The sequence below is a fragment of the Panulirus ornatus genome, chromosome 15 (genome assembly GCF_036320965.1).
Source record: "Panulirus ornatus isolate Po-2019 chromosome 15, ASM3632096v1, whole genome shotgun sequence".
NCBI lineage: Eukaryota > Metazoa > Arthropoda > Malacostraca > Decapoda > Palinuridae > Panulirus > Panulirus ornatus.
In genome coordinates, this window is record NC_092238.1 from 18,845,536 (window position 1) to 18,873,487 (window position 27,952).

Genomic DNA, 27,952 nt, shown 5'->3' on the forward strand with positions numbered 1-27,952 from the left:
GGTATGCAGAGTGAGAGAGTCAAGGAGAGTGGTTTGGTGAAGAGAGGAGAGGTTGTGAAAGCCTTGCAGAAGATGAAATCCAGAACAGGCAGTGGATTTGGATGGTATGGCAGTTGATTTATTAAGAAAGAGAGTGACTGTGTTGTTGATTGATTGGTAAGGATATTCAGTATGTGTATGGAACATGAAGTGCCTGCGGATTGGCAGAATTCATACATAGTGCCATTGTACAAAGGCAAAGGGGATAAAGGTGAGTGTTCAAACTACAGAGGCATAAGTTTGTTGAGTATTCCTGGAAAATTATATGGGAGGGTATTGATTGAGAGGGGGAAGGTATGTACAGAGCATGTGGTGTGTGGTAGTTTGATCATGTAAGTAATGAAAGGGTAAGAGAGATGTGTGATGATAAAAAGAGTGTGGTTGAGAGAACAGGAGACGGTGTGTTGAAATGGTCTGGACATATGGAGAGAATGAGTGAGGAAAGGTTGACTAAGAGGATTTATATGTCAGAGTTGGAGGGAACAAGAAGAAGCAATAGGTCATGCAACACACTCTCTTCTGCTCTCTCAACCACACTTCTCTCTTACCCTTTCATTACTTACTCAATCAAACCATCTCACACCACATATTATCCTCAAACATCTCATTTCCAGCACACACCCTCATCCACACAAAACTATCAATAACCCATGCCTCACAACCATATGATATTTTTATAACTACTATTCCTTCAAACATACCCATTTTTGCTCTCTGAGATAACATTCTCTTGTTCCATACACACTTCACTGCTCCCAGAACCTTTGCCTCCTCCCTGACCCTATGACACTTCTGCTTCTGTGATTCCATTTGCTGCCAAGTCCACTCCCAGATATCTAAAACACTTCAGTTCCTCCAGTTTTTCTTTATTCAAACTTACATTTCAACTGATATGTCCCTTAATCCTGCTGAACTTAATAACCTTGCTTTTATTCACATTTACTCTCATCTTTCTCCTTTCGTACACTTCCAAACTGTCACCAACTTCAGTTTCTTGCTCGAATCAATCACCAGTTCTGTATCATCAACAAACTACAACTGACTTGCATCCCAGGCCCCCTTATCCATTAACAGTCTGTATACTAACTACTCTCTCCAAAACTCTTGCATTTACCTCACTCATCACCCCTTTCATAAAGAAATTATGTATGTGAAGGGGAAAGGGGAAGAATGTTTTTGAAATATCTTGGGAGTAAAGTCAGGGGTTGGTCACAGGGCAAGACCTAAAGAAGGAGTGGCACTGCTCCTGAAGCAGGAGGTGTGGGAGTGTGATAGAGTGCAAGGAAGTTTATTCTAGATTGATCTGGGTAAAACACAATGGATGGCAAGAAATGGGTGATGATTGGTACTTGTGCACCTAGTCATGAGAAGAAAGATCATGAGAGGCAAGTGTTTTGGGAGTAGATGAGTGAGTGTGCACAAGACTGAGAATTAGTGATGGGTGATTTAAATGCGAAAGTGAGTAATTTGGCAGTTGGGGTTATAATTGGTGGGCATGGGGTATTCATTGTTGTGACTGGAAATGGTGAAGAGCTTGTGGATTCATGTGCTGAAAAAGGACTGGTGATCAAGAATACCTAGCTTAAGAGATATACACAAGTGTGCAAAAGAGACTAGGAGAGATGGTAAAAGGGCATTATTAGATTGAATATTAATTGATAGGTGTGTAAAAGAGAGACTTTTGGATGTTAATGTATTGAGAGGGGCAGCTGCAGGGATTTCTAACCAGTATCTAGTGAGATGAAGGTGAAGATTTGAGGAGGTTTTCAAAAAAAAAAAGAGAGAATGTTTGGGAGAAGAGAGTGGTGAGAGTAAGTGAGCTAGGAATGGACACTTGTGTGAGGAAGTACCAGGAGAGATTGAGTGTAGAATGGCAAAAGGTGAGAGCAAATGACGTAAAGGGAGTGGGTGAGGAATAGGTTGTATTTAGGGAAGCAGTGATGGCATGTGCAAAAGATGCATGTGGCATGAGAATGGTGGGAGGTGGGCAGATAAGAAAGAGTTGTGAGTAGTGAGATGAAGAAGTAAAGTTGTTAGTGAAAGAGAAAAGAGAGGCATTTGGACAATACTTACAAGGAAGGAGTGCAGATGACTGGGAATGTATAAAAGAAAGCAGCATGGATGTAAGGCATGTGTATGAGTAGAAAGAGAGGAGAGTGATTGGTTCCCAGTGAATTTTGGTCTGTGGCTGGGGTGTGTGATGTCCCCATGGTGCTTTAATTTGTTCATAGATGGGGTGGTTAGGGAGGTAATTGCAAGAGTTTTGGAGAGAGGGGTGAGTATGCAGTCTGTTGGGGATGAGAGGGCTTGGGAAGTGAGTCAGCTGTTGTTCACCGATGATACAGCTCTGTGGCTGATTCATGTGAGAAACTGCAGAGTTTGGTGACCAAGTTTGGAAAAGCGTGAAAGGAGAAAGTTGAGAGTAAATGTGAATAAGAGCAAGGTTATTAGGTTTAGTAGGGTTGAGGGATAAGTTAACTGGGATGTAGGTTTGAATGGAAAAAATTGGAGGAAGTGAAGTGTTTTAGATATCTGGGAGTGGACTAGTGGACTTAGCAGCAGATGGAACCATGGAAGTGATGTACAGGGTGGGAGAGGGGGGGCAGAGATTCTGTGAGCGATGAAGAATGTGTGGAAGGAAAGAAAGTTATCTCAGAGAGCAAAAATGGGTTTGTTTGAAGTAGTAGTTCCAATAATGTTATATGGTTATGAGGCATGGGCTATAGATAGTAGGGTTGAGGGATAAGTTAACTGGGATGTAGGTTTGAATGGAAAAAAATTGGAGGAAGTGAAGTGTTTTAGATATCTGGGAGTGGACTAGTGGACTTAGCAGCGGATGGAACCATGGAAGTGATGTACAGGGTGGGAGAGGGGGGCAGAGATTCTGTGAGCGATGAAGAATGTGTGGAAGGAAAGAAAGTTATCTCAGAGAGCAAAAATGGGTTTGTTTGAAGTAGTAGTTCCAATAATGTTATATGGTTATGAGGCATGGGCTATAGATAGGGTTGAATGGAGGAGGGTGGATGTGTTGAAAATGAAATGTTTGAGGACATTATGTGATGTGAGGTGGTTTGACCAAGTAAGTAATGAAAGAGTAAGAGAGATGTGTGGAAATAGAAAGAGTGTGGTTGAGAGAGCAGTAGAGGTTGTGTTGAAATGGTTTACACATATGGAAAGAATGAGTGAGGAAAGGTTGACAAAGAGAATATATGTGGCAGAGGTGGGAGGATGGCTTGAAAAAGATTTTGAGCGTTCGGGGCCAGAACATATAGGAGGGTGGGAGATATGTAAGGAATAGAGTGAATTGGAACAATGTTGATATATCAGCTGACTGGTGTATTTCTTTCTTGTGATGTGATTATTACACAAAAGTGCACTTTGGAACTTATCATGTTTCATTTCCCCGTGGACTTACAGGAATAGACATGTATATGTATCCATTCATGTTCACCGTCATCTGGTCCTGATGCCACCTTGCTTCATATGAAATAGCAGAAGTGCATGAAAGAAAAGAGGAAAAAAGATTTATATGCATATGGGCATCATCAGATTACATATTAACTGATAGGGATATAAAAGAGACTTTTGGATGTAAATGTGCTGAGAGGGGCAGCTGGTATGATGTCTAACCACTGTCTTGTGGAGGCAAGGGTGAAGATTTGTAGAGGTTTTAAAAAGAAGGAAAAATGATGGGGAGAAGAGAGTGGTGAGAGTAAATGAGCTTGGAAAGGAGACTTTTTTGAAGAAATACAAGGAGAGATTGAGTGTAGTATGGCAAAAGGTGAGAGTAATTAAAGCAAAAGGAGTAGGTGAGTAATGGGAGGTATTGGGGAAGCAGGGATGGCATTTGGCTTATGAAAGGTAGTAGATGGGCACATTAGAAATGGAAGTGAGTTTTGGGATGAAGAAGTATGATTGTTAGTGAAAGAGGAAAGAGAGCCATTTGTGGGTGCTTACAGAAGTGCATATGATTGGGAGATGTATAAAAGAGAAAGCAGCAGGAGGTCAAGAGGAAGGTACAGGGTTGAAAAAGAGGGCGAATGAAAGTTGTGATGAGAGAGTATCAGTAAACTTTTGGGAGGATAAAAAGATGTTTTGGAAGGAGGTAAATAATGCTTGAAAGACAAGAGAACAAATGGGAACAGAGTGAAGAGGTCAAAAGGGGGAAGTGATAACAGGTAATGATGAAGTGAAGAGAAGATGGAGTGAATGTTTTGATGAAAGATTGGCAGATGTTGGGTGTTTTGGTCGGGATGGTATGAGAAGTGTGAGAGTCATGGAAAGTGGTTTCATGAAGAGGCATGAGGTGTTTACAGCCTTGCATAAGATGAAATGCAGCGAGGCAGCTGGAGTGGATGGTATTGCTGTAATTCTGAATTTATTAGGAAAAGGGGTGTATTTGTTGTTGATTGGGTTGTAAGGCTATTCAGTGTATGTATGGATCATGGTAAGGTGCCTGAGGATTGGCAGAATCCATGTATAGGTCGATTATATAAAGGCAAGAGCAATAAAGGTGAATTTTCAAACTAGAGAGGTATAAGTTTGTTGAGTATACCTGGTAAGTTATTTGGGAAGCTACTACCCTATCCGTGAGGATAGGGGAGAAAGAATATTTCCCAAGCATTCCCCATGTGTCATAGAAGGTGACTAAAGGGGACAGGAGCGGGGAGCTAGAAACCCTCCCATCCTTGTATTTTTAACTTTCTAAAAGGGGAAACAGAAGAGTCACATGGGGAGTGCTCATCCTCCTCAAAGGCTCAGATTGGGGTGTCTAAATGTGTGTGGATGTAACCAAGATGAGAAGAAAGGAGAGATAGGTAGTATGTTTGAGGAAAGGAACCTGGATGTTTTGGCTCTGAGTGAAACGAGGCTCAAGGGTAAAGGGGAAGAGTGGCTTGAGAATGTTTTAGAAGTAAAGTCAGGGGTTGGTGAGAGGACAAGAGCAAAGGAAGGAGTAGCACTACTCCTGAAACAAGAGTTGTGGGAGTATGTGATAGAGTATAAGAAAGTAAACTCAGGATTGATATGGGTAAAACTGAAAGTGGATGGAGAGAGATGGATGATTATTGGTGCCTATGCCCCTGGGCATAAGAAGAAAGATCATGAGAGGCAAGTGTTTTAGGAGCAGCTGAGTGAGTGTGTTAGCAGTTTTGATGCACGAGACCAAGTTATAGTGATGGGTGATTTGAATGCAAAGGTGAGTAATGTGGCAGTGGAGGGAATAATTGGTGTACATGAGGTGTTCATTGTTGTAAATGGAAATGGTGAAGAGCTTGTAGATTTGTGTGCTGAAAAAGGACTGGTGGTTGGAAATATTTATTTATTTTTTATTTATTTATTTTGCTTTGTCGCTGTCTCTCTTGCGAGGTAGCGCAAGGAAGCAGACGAAAGAAATGGCCCAACACACCCCCATACACATGTATATACATACACGTCCACACACGCAAATATACATACCTATACATCTCAATGTACACACATATATACACACACAGACACATACATATATACCCATGCACACAATTCACACTGTCTGCCTTTATTCATTCCCATCGCCACCTCGCCACACATGGAATACCATCCCCCTCCCCCCTCATGTGTGCGAGGTAGCGCTAGGAAAAGACAACAAAGGCCCCATTCGTTCACACTCAGTCTCTAGCTGTCATGCAATAATACCCAAAACCACAGCTCCCTTTCCACATCCAGGCCCCACACAACTTTCCATGGTTTACCCCAGACGCTTCACATGCCCTAATTCAATCCACTGACAGCACGTCAACCCCAGTATACCACATCGATCCAATTCACTCTATTCCTTGCCCGCCTCTCACCCTCCTGCATGTTCAGGCCCCGATCACTCAAAATCTTTTTCACTCCATCTTTCCACCTCCAATTTGGTCTCCCACTTCTCCTTGTTCCCTCCACCTCCGACACATATATCCTCTTGGTCAATCTTTCGTCACTCATTCTCTCCATTTGCCCAAACCATTTCAAAACACCCTCTTCTGCTCTCTCAACCCCGCTCTTTTTATTTCCACACATCTCTCATACCCTTACATTACTTACTTGATCAAACCTCCTCACACTACACATTGTCCTCAAACATCTCATTTCCTCCTGCGCACAACTCTATCAATAGCCCACGCCTCGCAACCATACAGCATTGTTGGAACCACTATTCCTTCAAACATACCCATTTTTGCTTTCCGAGATAATGTTCTCGACTTCCACACATTCTTCAAGGCTCCCAGGATTTTCGCCCCCTCCCCCACCTTATGATTCACTTCCGCTTCCATGGTTCCATCCGCTGCCAGATCCACTCCCAGATATCTAAAACACTTTTCTTCCTCCAGTTTTTCTCCATTCAAACTTACCTCCCAATTGACTTGACCCTCAACCCTACTGTACCTAATAACCTTGCTCTTATTCACATTTACTCTTAACTTTCTTCTTTCACACACTTTACCAAACTCAGTCACCAGCTTCTGCAGTTTCTCACATGAATCAGCCACCAGCGCTGTATCATCAGCGAACAACTGACTCACTTCCCAAGCTCTCTCATCCACAACAGACTTCATTTTTGCCCCTCTTTCCAAAACTCTTGCATTCACCTCCCTAACAACCCCATCCATAAACAACTGAACATCCATGGAGACATCACACACCCCTGCCGCAAACCTACATTCACTGAGAACCAATCACTTTCCTCTCTTCCTACACGTACACATGCATTACATCCTCGATAAAAACTTTTCACTGCTTCTAACAACTTGCCTCCCACACTATATATTCTTAATACCTTCCACAGAGCATCTTTATCAACTCTATCATATGCCTTCTCCAGATCCATAAATGCTACATACAAATCCATTTGCTTTTCTAAGTATTTCTCACATACATTCTTCAAAGCAAACACCTGATCCACACATCCTCTACCACTTCTTAAACCACACTGCTCTTCCCCAATCTGATGCTCTGTACATGCCTTCACCCTCTCAATCAATACCCTCCCATATAATTTACCAGGAATACTCAACAAACTTATACCTCTGTAATTTGAGCACTCACTCTTATCCCCTTTGCCTTTGTACAATGGCACTATGCAAGCATTCCGCCAATCCTCAGGCACCTCACCATGAGTCATACATACATTAAGTAACCTTACCAACCAGTCAACAATACAGTCACCCCCTTTTTTAATAAATTCCACTGCAATACCATCCAAACCTGCTGCCTTGCCAGCTTTCATCTTCCACAAAGCTTTTACTACCTCTTCTCTGTTTACCAAATCATTTACCCTAACCCTCTCACTTTGCACACCACCTCGACCAAAACACCCTATATCTGCCACTCTATCATCAAACACATTCAACAAACCTTCAAAATACTCACTCCACATCCTTCTCACATCACCACTACTTGTTATCACCTCCCCATTAGCGCCCTTCACTGAAGTTCCCATTTGTTCCCTTGTCTTACGCACTTTATTTACCTCCTTCCAGAACATCTTTTTATTCTCCCTAAAATTTAATGATACTCTCTCACCCCAACTCTCATTTGCCCTCTTTTTCACCTCTTGCACCTTTCTCTTGACCTCCTGTCTCTTTCTTTTATACATCTCCCACTCAATTGCATTTTTTCCCTGCAAAAATCGTCCAAATGCCTCTCTCTTCTCTTTCACTAATAATCTTACTTCTTCATCCCACCACTCACTACCCTTTCTAATCAACCCACCTCCCACACTTCTCATGCCACGAGCATCTTTTGCACACTCCACCACTGATTCCCGAAATACATCCCATTTCTCCCCCACTCCCCTTACTTCCATTGTTCTCACCTTTTTCCATTCTGTACTCAGTCTCTCCTGGTACTTCCTCACACAAGTCTCCTTCCCAAGCTCACTTACTCTCACCACCCTCTTCACCCCAACATTCTCTGTTCTTTTCTGAAAACCCATACAAATCTTCACCTTAGCCTCCACAAGATAATGATCAGACATCCCTCTAGTTGCACCTCTCAGCACATTAACATCCAAAAGTCTCTCTTTCGCGTGCCTGTCAATTAACATGTAATCCAATAATGCTCTCTGCCCATCTCTCCTACTGACATACGTATACTTATGGATATCTCGCTTTTTAAACCAGGTATTCCCAATCACCAGTCCTTTTTCAGCACATAAATCTACAAGCTCTTCACTATTTCCATTTACAACACTGAACACCCCATGTATACCAGTTATTCCCTCAACTGCCACATTGCTCACTTTTGCATTCAAATCACCCATCACTATAACCTGGTCTTGTGCATCAAAACCCCTAACACACTCATTCAGCTGCTCCCAAAACACTTGCCTCTCATGATCTTTCTTCTCATGCCCAGGTGCATATGCACCAATAATCACCCATCTCTCTCCATCAACTTTCAGTTTTACCCATATTAATCTAGAATTTACTTTCTTACATTCTATCACATACTCCCACAACTCCTGTTTCAGGAGTACTGCTACTCCTTCCTTTGCTCTTGTCCTCTCACTAACCCCTGACTCTCAAGACATTCCCAAACCACTCTTCCCCTTTACCCTTGAGCTTCGTCTCACTCAGAGCCAAAACATCCAGGTTCCTTTCCTCAAACATACTACCTATCTCTCCTTCTTTCACATCTTGGTTACATCCACACACATTTAGACACCCCAATCTGAGTCTACGAGGAGGATGAGCACTCCCCGCGTGACTCCTTCTGTTTCCCATTTTTAAGAAAGTTAAAATACAAGGAGGGGAGGATTTCTGGCCCCCCGCTCCCGTCCCTGGTGTAAAAAGAAAGACATACATAAGTATACGTATGTAAGTAGGAGAGATGGCCAGAGAGAGTTAATGGATTGCATGATAATTGATAGGCATGTGAAAGAGAGACTTTTGGATGTTAATGTGCTGAGAGGTGCAACTGGAGGAATGCCTGATCATTATCTTATGGAGGCGAAGGTGAAGATTTGTAGAGGTTTTCAGAAAAGAAGAGAGAATGTTGGGGTGAAGAGAGTGGTGAGAGTAAGTGAGCTTGGGAAGGAGACTTGTGTAAGGAAGTACCAGGAGAGGATGAGTGCAGAATGGAAAAAGGTGAGAGCAAAGGACGTAAGGGGAGTGGGGGAGGAATGCAATGTATTTAGGGCAGAGGTGATGGCTTTGTGCAAAAGATGCTTGTGGCATGAGGAGCATGGAAGGTGGGTGGATTAGGAAGGGTAGTGAGTGGTGGGATGAAGAAGTAAGATTATTAGTGAAAGAGGAGAGAGAGGTATTTGGAGGATTTTGGCAGGGAAATAGTGCAAATGACTGGGAGGTGTATAAAAGAAAGAGGCAGGAGGTCAAGAGAAAGATACAAGAGGTGAAAAAGAGGGCAAATGAGAGTTAGGGTGAGAGAGTATCATCAGATTTTAGGGAAAATAAAAAGATGTATTGGAAGGAGGTAAATAAAGTGTGCAAGACAAGGGAACAAATGGTTAACATCAGTGAAGGGGGCTAATGAGGAGGTAATAACAAGTAGTGGTGATGTGAGAAGGAGATGGAGTGAGTATTTTGAAGGTTTGTTGAATGTGTTAGATGATAGAGTGGCAGATATAGGGTGTTTTGGTCGAGTTGGTGTGCTAAGTGAGAGGGTCAGGGAGAATGATTTGGCAAACAGAGAAGAGGTAGTGAAAGCTTGATTTAGCAAACAGAGAAGAGGAAGTGAAAGCTTTGCGGAAGATGAAAACCGGCAAGGCGGCACGTTTGGATGGTTTTGCAGTGGAATTTATTAAAAAAAGGAGTGACTGTGTTGTTGACTAGTTGTTAAGGATATTCAGTGTATGTATGGCTCATGGTGAAGTGCCTGAGGATTGGCGGAATGCATGCATAGTGCCATTGTACGAAGGCAAAGGGGATAAAGGTGAGTGTTCAAATTACAGAGGTATGCATTTGTTGAGTATTCCTGGAAAATTATATGGGAGGGTATTGATTGAGAGGGTGAAGGCATGTACAGAGCATCAGATTGGGGAGGAGCGGTGTGGTTGCTGAAGTGGTAGAGGATGTGTGGATCAAGTATTTGCTCTTGCATTCACCTCCCTAACAACCCCATCCATAAACAAATTAAACAACCATGGAGACATCACACACCCCTGCCGCAAACCTACATTCACTGAGAACCAATCACTTTCCTCTCTTCCTACACGTACACATGCCTTACATCCTCGATAAAAACTTTTCACTGCTTCTAACAACTTTCCTCCCACACCATATATTCTTAATACCTTCCACAGAGCATCTCTATCAACTCTATCATATGCCTTCTCCAGATCCATAAATGCTACATACAAATCCATTTGCTTTTCTAAGTATTTCTCACATACATTCTTCAAAGCAAACACCTGATCCACACATCCTCTACCACTTCTGAAACCACACTGCTCTTCCCCAATCTGATGCTCTGTACATGCCTTCACCCTCTCAATCAATACCCTCCCATATAATTTGCCAGGAATACTCAACAAACTTATACCTCTGTAATTTGAGCACTCACTCTTATCCCTTTTGCCTTTGTACAATGGCACTATACAAGCATTCCGCCAATCCTCAGGCACCTCACCATGAGTCATACATACATTAAATAACCTTACCAACCAGTCAACAATACAGTCACCCCCTTTTTTAATAAATTCCACTGCAATACCATCCAAACCTGCTGCCTTGCCGGCTTTCATCTTCCGCAAAGCTTTTACTACCTCTTCTCTGTTTACCAACTCATTTTCCCTAACCCTCGCACTTTGCACACCACCTCGACCAAAACACCCTATATCTGCCACTCTATCATCAAACACATTCAACAAACCTTCAAAATACTCACTCCATCTCCTTCTCACATCACCACTACTTGTTATCACCTCCCCATTTGCGCCTTTCACATGTATATATATGTATGTGTGTGTGTGTGTATATGTGCGTGTGTGTGTGTATGTGTGTGTATGTGTATGTATATATGTATATTATCCCTGGGGATAGGGATGAAAGAATACTTCCCACGCATTCCTCGCGTGTCGTAGAAAGCGACTAGAGGGGACGGGAGCAGGGGGCCAGAAATATCCCCTCCCTGTATTTTTTTTAACTTTCTAAAATGGGAAACAGAAGAAGGAGTCACGCGGGGAGTTCTCATCCTCCTCGAAGGCTCAGATTGGGGTGCCTAAATGTGTGTGGATGTAACCAAGATGTGAAAAAAGGAGAGATAGGTAGTATGTTTGAGGAAAGGAACCTGGATGTTTTGGCTCTGAGTGAAACGAAGCTCAAGGGTAAAGGGGAAGAGTGGTTTGGGAATGTCTTGGGAGTAAAGTCAGGGGTTAGTGAGAGGACAAGAGCAAGGGAAGGAGTAGCAGTACTCCTGAAACAGGAGTTGTGGAAGTATGTGATAGAATGTAAGAAAGTAAATTCTCGATTAATATGGGTAAAACTGAAAGTTGATGGAGAGAGATGGGTGATTATTGGTGCATATGCACCTGGGCATGAGAAGAAAGATCATGAGAGGCAAGTGTTTTGGGAGCAGTGGAATGAGTGTGTTAGTGGTTTTGATGCACGAGACCGGGTTATAGTGTTGGGTGATTTGAATGCAAAGGTGAGCAATGTGGCAGTTGAGGGAATAATTGGTATACATGGGGTGTTCAGTGTTGTAAATGGAAATGGTGAAGAGCTTGTAGATTTATGTGCTGAAAAAGGACTGATGATTGGGAATACCTGGTTTAAAAAGCGAGATATACATAAGTATACTTATGTAAGTAGGAGAGATGGCCAGAGAGCGTTATTGGATTACGTGTTAATTGACAGGTGCGCGAAAGAGAGACTTTTGGATGTTAATGTGCTGAGAGGTGCAACTGGAGGGATGTCTGATCATTATCTTGTGGAGGCTAAGGTGAAGATTTGTATGGGTTTTCAGAAAAGAAGAGTGAATGTTGGGGTGAAGAGGGTGGTGAGAGTAAGTGAGCTTGGGAAGGAGACTTGTGTGAGGAAGTACCAGGAGAGACTGACTACAGAATGGAAAAAGGTGAGAACAATGGAAGTAAGGGGAGTGGGGGAGGAATGGGATGTATTTAGGGAATCAGTGATGGATTGCGCAAAAGATGCTTGTGGCATGAGAAGAGTGGGAGGTGGGTTGATTAGAAAGGGTAGTGAGTGGTGGGATGAAGAAGTAAGAGTATTAGTGAAAGAGAAGAGAGAGGCATTTGGACGATTTTTGCAGGGAAAAAATGAAATTGAGTGGGAGACATATAAAAGAAAGAGACAGGAGGTCAAGAGAAAGGTGCAAGAGGTGAAAAAAAAGGGCAAATGAGAGTTGGGGTGAGAGAGTATCATTAGATTTTAGGGAGAATAAAAAGATGTTCTGGAAGGAGGTAAATAAAGTGCGTAAGACAAGGGAGCAAATGGGAGAATTAATGTGAGTGTGTTAAATGTCTAGGAATGGATATGGCAGTGAGTGGAACCATGGAAGCAGAACGGGAGGTCAGTCATAGGTTAGGGTAGGGTGCGAAGGTTTTGGGAGCACTTAACAATATGTGGAAAGAGAAAACATTATCTCAGAGTGCGAAAATGGGTATGTTTGAAGGAATAGTAGTCCCAACAGTATTATATATATATGCGAGGCATGGGCTTTAGTTAAGGTAGCTCGAAGGAGGGGAGATGTGTTGGAAATAAAATGTTTGAGGATAATATGTAGTGTGAGGTAGTTAGATTAAGTAATGAAAGGATAAGAGAGATGTGTGGTAACAAAAAGAGTGGGGTTAGGGGAGCAGAAGAAGATGTGCTATGGTTTGGTCATTTGGAGAGAATGTGTGAGGAAAGGTTGACAGAGAGGATGTACATGTCAGAAGAGGAAGGAACAAGGGGATCAGGGAGACCAAATTAGATATGGAAGGATGGAGTGAAAAAGATTTTGAGTGATTAGGGCCTGGACATGCAGGAGGGTGAAAGGCTTGTACAGGCTAGAGTGAGTTGGAGTAGGTTGTTGACAACAGCCACCCAGAGTGGTACTACCATCCTGACTGAGGAGCATGAAAGTGATGCCTAGAACCATCTTACACTCTCCATGTCAGGATTTCTGTTTCATCAGAATGGTACTACCGGCCAAGTCGTATAGAAGTTAATCAGGCTAAAGGATTCAGAGGGAAGATTGTAGAGGTTGATGTAAGGATATATGAGGAACTGAATAACATTCGAAAGTGTTTTCTCAGTGGAAGACACTATAGCCCCCAATGCTAGTAAGATGAAATAGGGAGGTTTTTGAAATTGAGAAATTTAGAAAGATAATAAGAGAATACCAAAAGTTCTTGACCTATACAAGGCTTATGTTCTAATGAAATTTTACCATATGTGCTGAAGATGTGTAAGATACATTATACAAACTATTTCAAATATTGTTCAAGGTGTCCCTGATGAGAGGCAAGATAGTAAAGGAATGGAAAAGAGTAGTCATCTGGAAAAGATATTAGAAAGCAAGTGAATGACTTCCTAGTGAAGAAAAAATTAACTAAGGGGGAGACATCACTGGTTAGGGAAAAATCATTTGTAATAAACCTCTAAGGGATGCACAGGAGAATAACTTCAGTCTTAGACAAAAGGGAAGACTGTGTGGATTGTTTGTATCAGGACTTCCAGATAGTATTTGATACTAGTATTTGATACTGTGTCATGTGGGAGGCTCATTGAAAAACTGGATCTCTGGGCAGGAATAAGGGGGAAATTCCTTCATTGTATAGATTATGATCTTAATGGAAGCCTTTTTCATATAGGTTGAGGCGAACAACCAAGTGCCAATGGGTTCTGATCTATGACCATTATTTTTCTTGGTCTAAGTAAATGACTTCCTTCAAGGGGTGGACTCCAAGCTGAATATGTTTACATGTGATATAAAGGTCAGTGAGGTGAGGAAAATGAAAAGTAAGGAGGATTTCATCATCTTACAAGGGGACCTAGACAGTCCTGTAAGTTGGTCTAATACACCTATCTATCTATGTTTTTTTTTTTTTTTTTTTTTTTTGCCGCTGTCTCCTGCGTTTGCGAGGTAGCGCAAGGAAACAGACGAAAGAAATGGCCCAACCCACCCCCATACACATGTATATACATACGTCCACACACGCAAATATACATACCTACACAGCTTTCCATGGTTTACTCCAGACGCTTCACATGCCCTGATTCAATCCACTGACAGCACGTCAACCCCGGTATACCACATCGATCCAGTTTACTCTATTCCTTGCCCTCCTTTCACCCTCCTGCATGTTCAGGCCCCGATCACGCAAAATCTTTTTCACTCCATCTTTCCACCTCCAATTTGGTCTCCCACTTCTCGTTTCCTCCACCTCCGACACATATATCCTCTTGGTCAATCTTTCCTCACTCATTCTCTCCATGTGCCCAAACCATTTCAAAACACCCTCTTCTGCTCTTTCAACCACGCTCTTTTTATTTCCACACATCTCTCTTACCCTTACGTTACTTACTCGATCAAACCACCTCACACCACACATTGTCCTGAAACATCTCATTTCCAGCACATCCATCCTCCTGCACACAACTCTATCCATAGCCCACGCCTCGCAACCATACAACATTGTTGGAACTACTATTCCTTCAAACATACCCATTTTTGCTTTCCGAGATAATGTTCTCGACTTCCACACATTCTTCAAGGCTCCCAGGATTTTCGCCCCCTCCCCCACCCTATGATCCACTTCCACTTCCATGGTTCCATCCACTGCCAGATCCACTCCCAGATATCTAAAACACTTTACTTCCTCCAGTTTTTCTCCATTCAAACTTACCTCCCAATTGACTTGACCCTCAACCCTACTGTACCTAATTACCTTGCTCTTATTCACATTTACTCTTAACTTTCTTCTTTCACACACTTTACCAAACTCAGTCACCAGCTTCTGCAGTTTCTCACATGAATCAGCCACCAGCGCTGTATCATCAGCGAACAACAACTGACTCACTTTCCAAGCTCTCGCATCCCCAACAGACTTCATACTTGCCCCTCTTTCCAAAACTCTTGCATTCACCTCCCTAACAACCCCATCCATAAACAAATTAAACAACCATGGAGACATCACACACCCCTGCCGCAAACCTACATTCACTGAGAACCAATCACTTTCCTCTCTTCCTACACGTACACATGCCTTGCATCCTCGATAAAAACTTTTCACTGCTTCTAACAACTTTCCTCCCACACCATATATTCTTAATACCTTCCACAGAGCATCTCTATCAACTCTGTCATATGCCTTCTCCAGATCCATAAATGCTACATACAAATCCATTTGCTTTTCTAAGTATTTCTCACATACATTCTTCAAAGCAAACACCTGATCCACACATCCTCTACCACTTCTGAAACCACACTGCTCTTCCCCAATCTGATGCTCTGTACATGCCTTCACCCTCTCAATCAATACCCTCCCATATAATTTACCAGGAATACTCAACAAACTTGTACCTCTGTAATTTGAGCACTCACTCTTATCCCCTTTGCCTTTGTACAATGGCACTATGCAAGCATTCCGCCAATCCTCAGGCACCTCACCATGAGTCATACATACATTAAATAACCTTACCAACCAGTCAATAATACAGTCACCTCCTTTTTTAATAGATTCCACTGCAATACCTTCCAAACCTGCTGCCTTGCTGGCTTTCATCTTCCGCAAAGCTTTTACTACCTCTTCTCTGTTTACCAAATCATTTACCCTAACCCTCTCACTTTGCACACCATCTCGACCAAAACACCCTATATCTGCCACTCTATCATCAAACACATTCAACAAACTTTCAAAATACTCACTCCATCTCCTTCTCACATCACCACTACTTGTTATCACCTCCCCATTTGCGCCCTTCACTGAAGTTACCATTTGCTCCCTTGTCTTACGCACTTTATTTACCTCCTTCCAGAACATCTTTTTATTCTCCCTAAAATTTAATGATACTCTCTCACCCCAACTCTCATTTGCCCTCTTTTTCACCTCTTGCACCTTTCTCTTGACCTCCTGTCTCTTTCTTTTATGCATCTCCCACTCAGTTGCATTTTTTCCCTGCAAAAATCGTCCAAATGCCTCTCTCTTCTCTTTCACTAATAATCTTACTTCTTCATCCCACCACTCACTACCCTTTATAATCAACCCACCATCTTTGTCTATATCTTTGATGCCCATGACCTTCGGGAACTCCCATGGGGGCGTTAAAGAGTCTCCACTTATCGGTCATTACATGCCTACACACATTCTTCCACCATATCTATTTCTTCAGTACTCTTCTACTCCGTTTCCCCATGGCACAGATGGTCTTCCTCGCACACCAGCCCTTTTAATTGTAATAACACACATTCCTTGTAAACACATCTTGCATTCTTTACACATGCCCAGTTCACCGTAAGGTATTACGTTTCACCCACTCTACCACTCCACAGTTCATTTCCTTTGCATTCCATGCCATAACACATCTCTTATACACATTTCTTTCTTCATTCCATCTAGTCAGTTAAAGAGTCTCCACTTATCGGTCATTACATGCATACACACATTCTCCCACCATATCTATTTCTTCAGTACTCTTCCACTCTGTTTCCCCATGGCACAGGTGGTCTTCCTCGCACACCAGCCCTTTTAATTGTAAAAACACACTCTCCTTGTAAATTCATCTTGCATTCTTTCCACATGCCCAATTCACCTTAAGGTATTACGTTTCACCCACTGTACCACTCCACAGTTCATTTCCTTTGCATTCCATGCCATAACACATCTCTTATACACTTATTTCTTTCTTCATTCCATCTAGTCAGTTAAAGAGTCTCCACTTATCCGTCATTACATGCCTATACACATTCTTCCACCATATCTATATCTTCAGTACACTTCCATTCTGTTTCCCCATGGCACAGGTGGTCTTCCTCGCACACTAGCCCTTTTAATTGTAATAACACACTCTCCTTGTAAACTCATCTTGCATTCTTTCCACATGCCCAGTTCAACATAAGGTATTACGTTTCACCCACTCTCACACTCCACAGTTCATTTCCTTTGCATTCCATGCCATAACACATCTCTTATACCCTTATTTCTTTCTTCATTCCATCTAGTCAGTTAAAGTCTCCACTTATCGGTCATTACATGCCTACACACATTCTTCTACCATATCTATTTCTTCAGTACTCTTCCACTCTGTTTTCCCATGGCACAGGTGGTCTTCCTCGCACACCAGCCCTTTTAATTGTAATAACACACTCTCCTTGTAAACTCATCTTGCATTCTTTCCACATGCCCAGTTCACCTTAAGGTATTATGTTTCACCCACTCTACCACTCCACAGTTCATTTCCTTTGCATTCCATGCCATAACACATCTCTTATACCCTTATTTCTTTCTTCATTCCATCTAGTCAGTTAAAGAGTCTCCATTTATCGGTCATTACATGCTTACACACATTCTTCCACCATATCTATTTCTTCAGTACTCTTCCACTATGTTTTCCCATGGCACAGGTGGTCTTCCTTGCACACCAGCTCTTTTAATTGTAATAACACACTCTCCATGTAAACTCATCTTGCATTCTTTCCACATGCCCAATTCACCTTAAGGTATTACGTTTCACCCGCTCTACCTCTCCACAGTTCATTTCCTTTGCATTCCATGCCATAACACACCTCTTATACCCTTATTTCTTTCTTCATTCCTTCTAGTCAGTTAAATAGTCTCCATTTATCGGTCATTACATGCTTACACACATTCTTCCACCATATCTATTTCTTCAGTACTCTTCCACTCTTTGTTTCCCCATGGCACAGGTGGTCTTCCCCGCGCACTAGCCCTCTTAATTGAAATAACACACTCTCCTTGTAAACTCATCTTGCATTCTTTTCACATGCCCAATTCACCTTAAAGTATTACGTTTCACCCACTCTACCACTCCACAGTTCATTTCCTTTGCATTCCATACCATAACACATCTCTTATACCCTTATTTCTTTCTTCATTCCATCTAGTCAGTTAAAGAGTCTCCACTTATCGGTCCTTACATGCCTACACTCATTCTCCCACCATATCTATTTCTTCAGTACTCTTCCTCTCTGTTTCCCCGTGGCAAAGGCGGTCATCCTCACACACGAGCCCTTTTGATTGTAATAACACATTCTCCTTGTAAACTCATCTTGCATTCTTTCCACATGCCCAATTCACCTTAAGGTATTATGTTTCATGCACTCTACCATTCCACAGTTCATTTCCTTTGCATTCCATGCCATAACACATCTCTTATACCCTTATTTCTTTCTTCATTCCATCTAGTCAGTTAAAGAGTCTCCACTTATCCGTCATTACATGCCTACACACATTCTTCCACCATATCTATTTCTTCAGTACTCTTCCACTCTTTGTTTCCCCATGGCAAAGGTGGTCTTCCTCGCACACCAGCCCTTTTAATTGTAATAACACACTCTCCTTGCAAACTCATCTTGCATTCTTTCCACATGCCCAATTCACCATAAGGTATTACGTTTCACCCACTCTACCACTCCATAGTTCATTTCCTTTGCATTCCATGCCATAACACATCTCTTATACCCTTATTTCTTTCTTCATTCCATCTAGTCAGTTAAAGTCTCCACTTATCGGTCATTACATGCCTACACACATTCTTCCACCATATCTATTTCTTCAGTACTCTTCCACTATGTTTTCCCATGGCACAGGTGGTCTTCCTTGCACACCAGCTCTTTTAATTGTAATAACACACTCTCCTTGTAAACTCATCTTGCATTCTTTCCACATGCCCAATTCACCTTAAGGTATTACGTTTCACCCGCTCTACCACTCCACAGTTCATTTCCTTTGCATTCCATGCCATAACACACCTCTTATACCCTTATTTCTCTCTTCATTCCTACTAGTCAGTTAAATAGTCTCCATTTATCGGTCATTACATGCTTACACACATTCTTCCACCATATCTATTTCTTCAGTACTCTTCCACTGTGTTTCCCCATGGCACAGGTGGTCTTCCTCGCACACCAGCCCTCTTAATTGAAATAACACACTCTCCTTGTAAACTCATCTTGCATTCTTTTCACATGCCCAATTCACCTTAAAGTATTACGTTTCACCCACTCTACTACTCCACAGTTTATTTCCTTTGCATTCCATGCCATAACACATTTCTTATACCCTTATTTCTTTCTTCATTCCATCTAGTCAGTTAAAGAGTCTCCACTTATCGGTCCTTACATGCCTACACACATTCTCCCACCATATCTATTTCTTCAGTACTCTTCCTCTCTGTTTCCCCATGGCAAAGGTGGTCATCCTCACACACGAGCCCTTTTGATTGTAATAACACATTCTCCTTGTAAACTCATCTTACATTCTTTCCACATGCCCAATTCACCATAAGGTATTACGTTTCACCCACTCTACCACTCCACAGTTCATTTCTTTTGCATTCCATGCCATAACACATCTCTTATACCCTTCTTTCTTTCTTCATTCCATCTAGTCAGTTAAGAGTCTCCACTTATTGGTCATTACATGCCTACACACACTCTTCCAACATATCTATTTCTTCAGTACTCTTCCAATCTGTTTCTCCATTGCTCAGGTGATCTTCCTCGCACACTAGCCCTTTTAATTGTAATAACACACTCTCCTTGTAATCTCATCTTGCATTCTTTCCACATGCCCAATTCACCTTAAGGTATTACGTTTCACCCACTCTACCACTCCACAGTTCATTTCCTTTGCATTCCATGCCATAACATATCTCTCATACCCTTATTTCATTCTTCATTCCATCTATTTAGTTAAAGAGTCTCCACTTATCCGTCATTACATGCCTACACACATTCTTCCACCATATCTATTTCTTCAGTACTCTTCCACTCTGTTTCCCCATGGCACAGGTTGTCTTCCTCGCACACCAGCCCTTTTAATTGTAATAACACACTCTCCCTGTAAACTCATCTTGCATTCTTTCCACATGCCCAATTCACCTTAAGGTATTACGTTTCACCCATTCTACCACTCCACAGTTCATTTCCTTTGCATTCCATGCCATAACACATCTCTTATACCCTTATTTCTTTCTTCATTCCATCTAGCCATTTAAAGAGTCTCCACTTATCCGTCATTACATGCCTACACACTTTCTTCCACCATATCTATTTCTTCAGTACTCTTCCTCTCTGTTTCTCCATGGCACAGGTGGTCTTCCTCGCACACCAGCCCTTTTAATTGTAATAACACACTCTCCTTGTAAACTCATCTTGCATTCTTTCCACATGCCCAATTCACCATAAGGTATTACGTTTCACCCACTCTACCACTCCACAGTTCATTTTCTTTGCATTCCATGCCATAACACACCTCTTATACCCTTATTTCTTTCTTCATTCCATCTAGTCAGTTAAAGAGTCTCCACTTATCCGTCATTACATGCCTACACACATTCTTCCACCATATCTATTTCTTCAGTACTCTTCCACTCTGTTTCTCCATGGCACAGGTGGTCTTCCTGGCACACCAGCTCTTATAATTGTAATAACATACTCTCCTTGTAAACTCATCTTGCATTCTTTCCACATGCCCAATTCACCATAAGGTATTACGTTTCACCCACTCTACCACTCCACAGTTCATTTTCTTTGCATTTCATGCCATAACACACCTCTTATACCCTTATATCTTTCTTTATTCCATCTAGTCAGTTAAAGAGTCTCCACTTATCTGTCACTACATGCCTACACACATTCTTCCACCATATCTATTTCTTCAGTACTCTTCCACTCTGTTTCCCCATGGCACAGGTGATCTTCCTCACACACCAGCCCTTTTAATTGTAATAACACAGTCTCCTTGTAAACTCATCTTTCATTCTTTCTACATGCCCAATTCACTTAAGGTATTATGTTTCACTCACTCTACCACTCCACAGTTCATTTCCTTTGCATTCCATGCCATAACACATCTCTTGTACCCTTATTTCTTTCTTCATTCCATCTAGTCAGTTAAAGAGTCTCCACTTATCCGTCATTACATACCTACACACATTCTTCCACCATATCTATTTCTTCAGTACTCTTCCACTGTGTTTCCCCATGGCACAGGTGGTCTTCCTCGCACACTAGCCCTTTTATTTATGATAACACACTCTCCTTGTAAACTCATCTTGCATTCTTTCCTTATGCCCAATTCACCTTAAGGTATTACGTTTCACCCACTCTACCACTCCACAGTTCATTTCCTTTGCTTTCCATGCCATAACACATCTCTTATACCCTTATTTCTTTCTTCATCCCATCTAGTCAGTCAAAGTGTCTCCACTTATCCGTCATTGCATGCCTACACACATTCTTCCACCATATCTATTTCTTCAGTACTCTTCCACTGTGTTTCCCCATGGCACAGGTGGTCTTCCTCGCACACCAGCCCTTTTAATTGTAATAACACACTCTCCTTGTAAACTCATCTTGCATTCTTTCCACATGCCCAATTCACCTTATGGTATTACATTTCACCCACTCTACCACTCCACAGTTCATTTCCTTTGTATTCCATGCCATAACACATCTCTTATACCCTTATCTCTTTCTTCATTCCATCTAGTCATACCACATGCTCCTCTCAAATAGCTCATTTCCTCAGCCTGGATTCTTTACCTCTGTGACTCATTCCATGTCCATGTTTTTGTAACATAGGTCAGGGGTGAGAGGACTATACTGTCTCATAATCCTCTTTTCAGATCCATACTTACACCTCTACCCTTCATTATTCTTTCAAGGAATCCATTGACTCTTATCCTGTGTTCTGCTCTTTCCTTTATTTCACTTTTCTTATCACCATACTTTCCTGTGATTGCTCCTAAACACTTGAATTATCTCAACTCTTCCAATCTGTCTCCTCCCTTAACTATAAGACAGTTTATTACACTTTCTTCTTTCACTTTGTAGGATTTTGCAAAATCTATACTTTCACTCTGTTTCCTTTCAAACACAATGACTTTACTTTTACTTGCATTTACCTTCAGTTGCCTATACCTGCTTACATAAACAGCACTTACAGCCTTTTACAACTCCTCTTCACTTTCAGCAAACAACACAATGTATGGTTGATAAATTCCACCTGAGTAAATTTTAAAGTGATTAGGATGAGACTAAGTGAAAGAAGATATAAATATGATTATTATCTGAAAGAAAATGAAATAGATTGTTTTGTAAAAACCAACATGCAGCCACTGTTAAAAGTGCCAGTGATAAGTTATTATGGAAAAGAAACCATAAAGGAAATATCACTAGTTATATCAAATGTTTTTCTCCCTCTGCCTTGTCAGCAAGTTAGATTGTTGTGGATCTGGTACAGTTGTAGTGCCAAAACAAATCAGTTTTGTCCAGGAATGACATGTATATGATACAGAATAGTGATTTCAGAGATTTGATTTCTAAAAAGGGAAGTGCTTTAAAGAACATATAGAATTATATGTTTGTAGTTTGTATTATTTATCATTGGGGATAGGGGAGAAAGAATACTTCCCACGTATTCCCTGCGTGTCGTAGAAGACGGTTAAAAACGGAGGGAGCGGGTGGCTGAAAATCCTCTCCTCGTTTTTTTTAATTTTCCAAAAGAAGGATCAGAGAAGGGGGCCAGGTGAGGATATTCCCTCAAAGGCCCAGTCCTCTGTTCTTGACACTACCTCGCTAACGCGGGAAATGGCAAATAGTATGAAAGTAAGAAAAGAAAGTTTGTATTATTAGTTGTAATAATTATATTGTAGTTGGTAGGCAGCCAACAACCAGGCACTTATATTACCAGTACTCCCTGCCTGGGTATCAGGAGGGTAATTGATGGCTGCGTAGTGCACCAGCACTTCATTGGTAATTAAGCTGCACTCCTGTTACCCTGGTAGTGTCTCTTCTTTCTGCCTCACCCATTCCTGGACTACTGGCATTTTGTCTACAAACATACAGTCTCTCCTTTTCATACATAAAACCTGACGACACTTAACTCTCACCGCTCATTCTTTGTAACTAGATTTTCCTGTGGGGAGCACTATGCACTAGCCCTGCCTTTTGGCAAAATTGTAGGAACAGTAGCTAAAAGTTGTAGGTAGGAGCATGTAGGCAGGGGGCATTAGGTAAAAGTTGTTGGAAGGAGCCTCCACAACCACTGCACTAGAGTTGCCCTCTGCCAGTGGCCTGTTAAGGGTGAAGCACTAAAGGCTAAGAAGGGACACTGGAGCTCTCTAGTTTTGGAGACTCTGTTGCTGTGGCCACCCCATTGAGGGAGTTCCAGTTGGAACAGGCATCATAGATATAGATAGATGTATAGTAGATAGATAGATAGGAAATAAGCGTCATCATTCTATCGTGAGAAGCACTTGGGAATTGACATCTTCTGTTAAGTGACACTAGAGTTCTACATTAGGAGAATAGTTTAGAAGAAGGCTGTCTGATGGCAAATTTCAGAATAGGTTTCAAATATATGGATGAGTATATATTTACCTCCTATACTTCATCCACTCCCCTAGCTTTATTTACACCTTTTGCCATTCTTTACTTACTCATTTTCTCTTGGTGTTTTTCGCACAAGCCTTTTTTCTAAGCTGACTTACTTTCACCACTTTCTTCTTACCTACTCTGTTTCCTCTTTTCCAAAAACCTTTACAAATCTTCACCATAGCCTCCACAAGGTAATAATCAGACATCCAACCAGCTGTCCCTTTCAGTACTTGTACATTCAAGAGTCTCTTTTTTGCATGCCTACTTATTAAATCCAGTAGTACCCACTTACTATCTTTCTAAGACACAGGTGTATAGTTATGTATGTCTCTTTTTAAACCAGTTTTTCCCCAGTCATCAGCCCCTCTTCATACAGCTCTATATGCTGTTCACCATTTCAGTTTTACCTTACTGAATACCCCATGCTGTGTTATACCCTCAACGGCCACATTACTCACTTTCATGTGAAATCTGTTATTACTAATACTCTGTTTCTTGCATCAAAATTGCTGACACACTCTTTCAAGTGCTCACAAAACACTTGCTTCTCATCATCTTTTTTCTAGTGGCCAGGTGCAAAAGCATCTCATGCAATCCACTTTGATTTTTACCCACTTCAGTTTGGAATTCACATCCTTACTCTCATTTATGCATTCCACAATTCCAGGTTCAGTATTAGTGCTACCCTTTTCTTATCTGTTGCCCTCACACTTTACTCCAAAGACATTCTCAAACCATTCCTCCATTTTACCCTTGAGCTGTGTTTCACTTTCAGCCAGAACACTAGGTTCCTTTCTACAAACATACTATGTACCTCTCCTTTCTTTTCATGATTACATCCACACACATCCAAGGAGGATGAGAACTCCTCCCTCATGTCCTTCTACTATTCCATCTTTTAGAAATTAAAACAGAAAAAAGGGGGGTTTTGCAGCCCTGCACTCCTGCCCCTCTTAGTCACCTTCTACAATATCCAGGGAATACAGTGGTAGAATGCTTTCTCCCATATCCATATAAGTGTAATGATAAAAAGTTTATAACTTTTGATGATTCTTTACTGTTATTATGATTTCAATTTTAGGTAATCAAGTGTTTAGAAATAGGTGTAGTAAGCCGATGTGCAGGACCACTCTGTGTAAGCACTTTAACTCTCTGCGTATTGGAGATGAGAGACTCCATGATAAAACTGCTGCGAGAAGTTATGCTCAACTTGTCTAAGATCACTGCTACTGTTCAGAATGCACAGCCAATCTTGGAATTCCTTTCTAGTAAGTGATATACCATTTTTTGGATTGATATATCTCTTGAAATGTTGAGACAAAAGCTTTGTTTTATCTGTTACAAGCTACTTGCACATTTTCTTTGGTGTTATTGATGCATTGTATGAGAATTTTTATATGATTTTGATTTCTTGCAGCCCTTCTTCACTTGCCAAAAGTGTATGCAAGTTTTGTGGCGGACCAGTACATGTCAGTCTTCGCCATAGCGATACCGTACACAAATCCTTTCAAATTCAACCACTATATAGTGTCCTTGGCATATCATGTCATTGCAATGTGGTTCCTCAAGTGTCGGTTGCCATTTAGACTGGCATTTGTGCCTTTCATATCTAAGGTAATGTTTTCCTCTACTGTTTCTTATTTTGCATGATATTTTTCATCACTTTCCCACATTAGCGAGGTAGCACCAGGAACAGATAGAGATGGGCTGCATCCACTCACATCCATTCTGTAGCTGTCATGTGTTATGCACTGAAAATACAACTCCCTGTCCACAATCAGGCCTCACAGACCTTTCCATGGTTTACTTCTGCCGGATGCTTCACATACCCTGGTTCGGTCCATTGACAGCACAGCCTCTGTATACCACATCGTTCCAGTTCATGTACACCTTTCACCTTCCTGCTTGTTCAGGTGCTGATTGCTCAAAGTCTTTTTCACTCCATCCTTCCATCTCTAATTTGGTCTCCCTACTTTCCTTGTTCCCTCCATTCTGACACATATGCCCTTTTTATCAACTTTTCCTCACTCTTTCTCTAAATATGTCCAAACAGTATCAGCCCACCCTCTTCAGCTCTTTCAACCTCACTCCTTCTTATTACTATTCCTCCCCCATGCATTTTCATTTCTTTTTTTATCAAACCATTTCACACCACATATTGTCTTCAAACATTTCATTTCTAACGCTCACTCTCATCTGCACAGCCTTATCTATAGCCCATGTCTCATATCCATATGATATTTTTGGGACTACTATACCTTCAGGTGTATCCATTTTTGTCCTCCTGTATAACAATCTCTTTTATCACACATTCATCAATGCCCTCTTATCCCAAACAGACTGCATACTTCCCCCCTTCTCCAAGACTCGCATTTACCTACCTCACCATCCCATCCTTAAACAAATTAAACCTTGGTGATATCACCAACCCTTCTGCAGACCGACCTTCACTTGGAACCATTCACTCTCCTCTCTTCTTGCTCATACCCATGCCCCACACCCTTGATGAAAACTTCTCTCTTCATATAGCAGTTTTCATCCGATACTGAAAATTCTTAAAACCCTCCAGAAGGCATCTCTATCATCTACCAAATATGCTTCCTCCTGATCCATAAATGCCTTAGACAAATCCATCTCTTTAAGTATTTCTCACCTACTTTTTTTAAAGCAACCACCTGATCCAAATACCCTCTACCACTTCTGAATCCACACTGCCCCTACCCATTCTGATATTCTGGCCATGCCTCCACCTTTTGCATCACTGCCCTCCCATACATTGCACACTCGACAAAATTTACCTTTATCCACCTTGCCTTTATACAGTAGTCCTGTGCATGCATTCTGTCAATCCCCAGGAACCTCACCACGATCTATACATACATTGAAAATCCTAACTAACCACTCAGTAACACAGTCACCCCCTTCCTTAAAAAGTTCAGCTGTATTGACATCCACTCTAGCCACCTTGCCACACTTCACCACCACTTCTTTCTTCACCAAACAATTTTCCGTAACTGTTATCTTGCTTTATATACCACCCCAACCCAGACACTCTACATATGCTACCCTGTCATCAAATACATTCCTTACTCCCTCAAAATACTCACTCCATTTCCTCCTTATTTCATCACTACCTGTTACCAGTGTGGTTTTAGAAGTAGTAACGGATGTGTGGATCAGGTGTTTACTTTGAAGAACACATTTGAGAAATACTTAGAAAAGCAGATGGATTTGTATGTAGCATTTATGGATCTGGAGAAGGCATATGATAAGGTTGATAGAGATGCTTTATGGAAGGTCTTAAGAATATATAGTGTGGGAGGTAAGCTGCTAGAAGCAGTGAGAAGTTTCTATCAAGGGTGTAAGGCATGTATATGAGTAGGAAGAGAGGAGAGTGATTGGGTTCCAGTGAAGGTTGGTCTGCGGCAGGGGTGCCTGATGTCTCCATGGTTGTTTAATTTGTTTATGGATGGGGTGGTTAGAGGTTAAATGCAAGAGTTTTGGAGAGAGGGGTGAGTATGCAGCCTGTTAGGGGAGAGGGCCTAGGAAGTGAGTCAATTGTTCTTTGCCGATGATACAGCACTAGTGGCTGATTTGAGTGAGTTGGTGGCTGAGTTTGGAAAATTGTGTGAAAGGAGAAAGTTGAGAGTAATGTGAATAAGAGCAAGGTTATTAGGTTTAGCAGGGTTGAGGGACAAGTTAATTGGGACCTAAGTTTGAATAAAGAAAAATTGGAGGAAGTAAAGTGTTTTAGATATCTGGGAGTGGACTTGACAGTGAATGTGACCGTAGAAGCAGAAGTGAGTTATTGGATGGGGAGGGGGCAAAGGTTCTGGGAGCGATGAAGAAAGTATGGAAAGAGAGAACGTTATCTTGGAGAGCAAAAATGGGTATGTTTGAAGAAATTGTTGTTTTTGCAATATTATATGGTTTTGAAACATGGTATATAGATAGGGTTTTACTACTTCTACATAATGGTTCTTCCTAATGTTTCCATCTAATATTCTTACCTGCTTTTTCAGTCTATTGCTCTAACCATATTGCCAAAAGACAGGACTAGCACATTATTCTCACTACAGAAATTTGTAGTTACAAATAATGAATTTTGCGAGATAATTGTTTTCAAGTGTTATGAGTGACATGGAAAGGTTATATGTTTGTGGACAGAATGCCAGTGGTCCATCCTCCCAATTGCCAGATGGGAAGTACTGGTAATGTACCCCCTGGTCTGTAGCTGCCCACCAACTACCAACTACTACCTACCTGGTGCCAAATGCTTTGTTGATTCCTTTTGCCACTGCTTATGAATGTGTCTAAGTCGTTGAACCACATACTTGTGAATGAATTCAAAATCTCATCCCATAAT

At 41.5% G+C, this 27,952-nt stretch overlaps 1 protein-coding gene across 1 annotated transcript in view; it reads left to right on the forward strand.

The window, feature by feature from the left end:
- LOC139753738 (tuberin-like) overlaps positions 1-27,952 on the forward strand; it is a 466,749-nt gene that overhangs the window by 367,254 nt on the left and 71,543 nt on the right. Inside the window, exons 15-16 of the mRNA XM_071670535.1 lie at positions 24,668-24,854; positions 25,004-25,200. Of these exons, the coding sequence (XP_071526636.1) occupies positions 24,668-24,854; positions 25,004-25,200 (384 nt within the window). The remainder of the gene's footprint in view (positions 1-24,667; positions 24,855-25,003; positions 25,201-27,952) is intronic.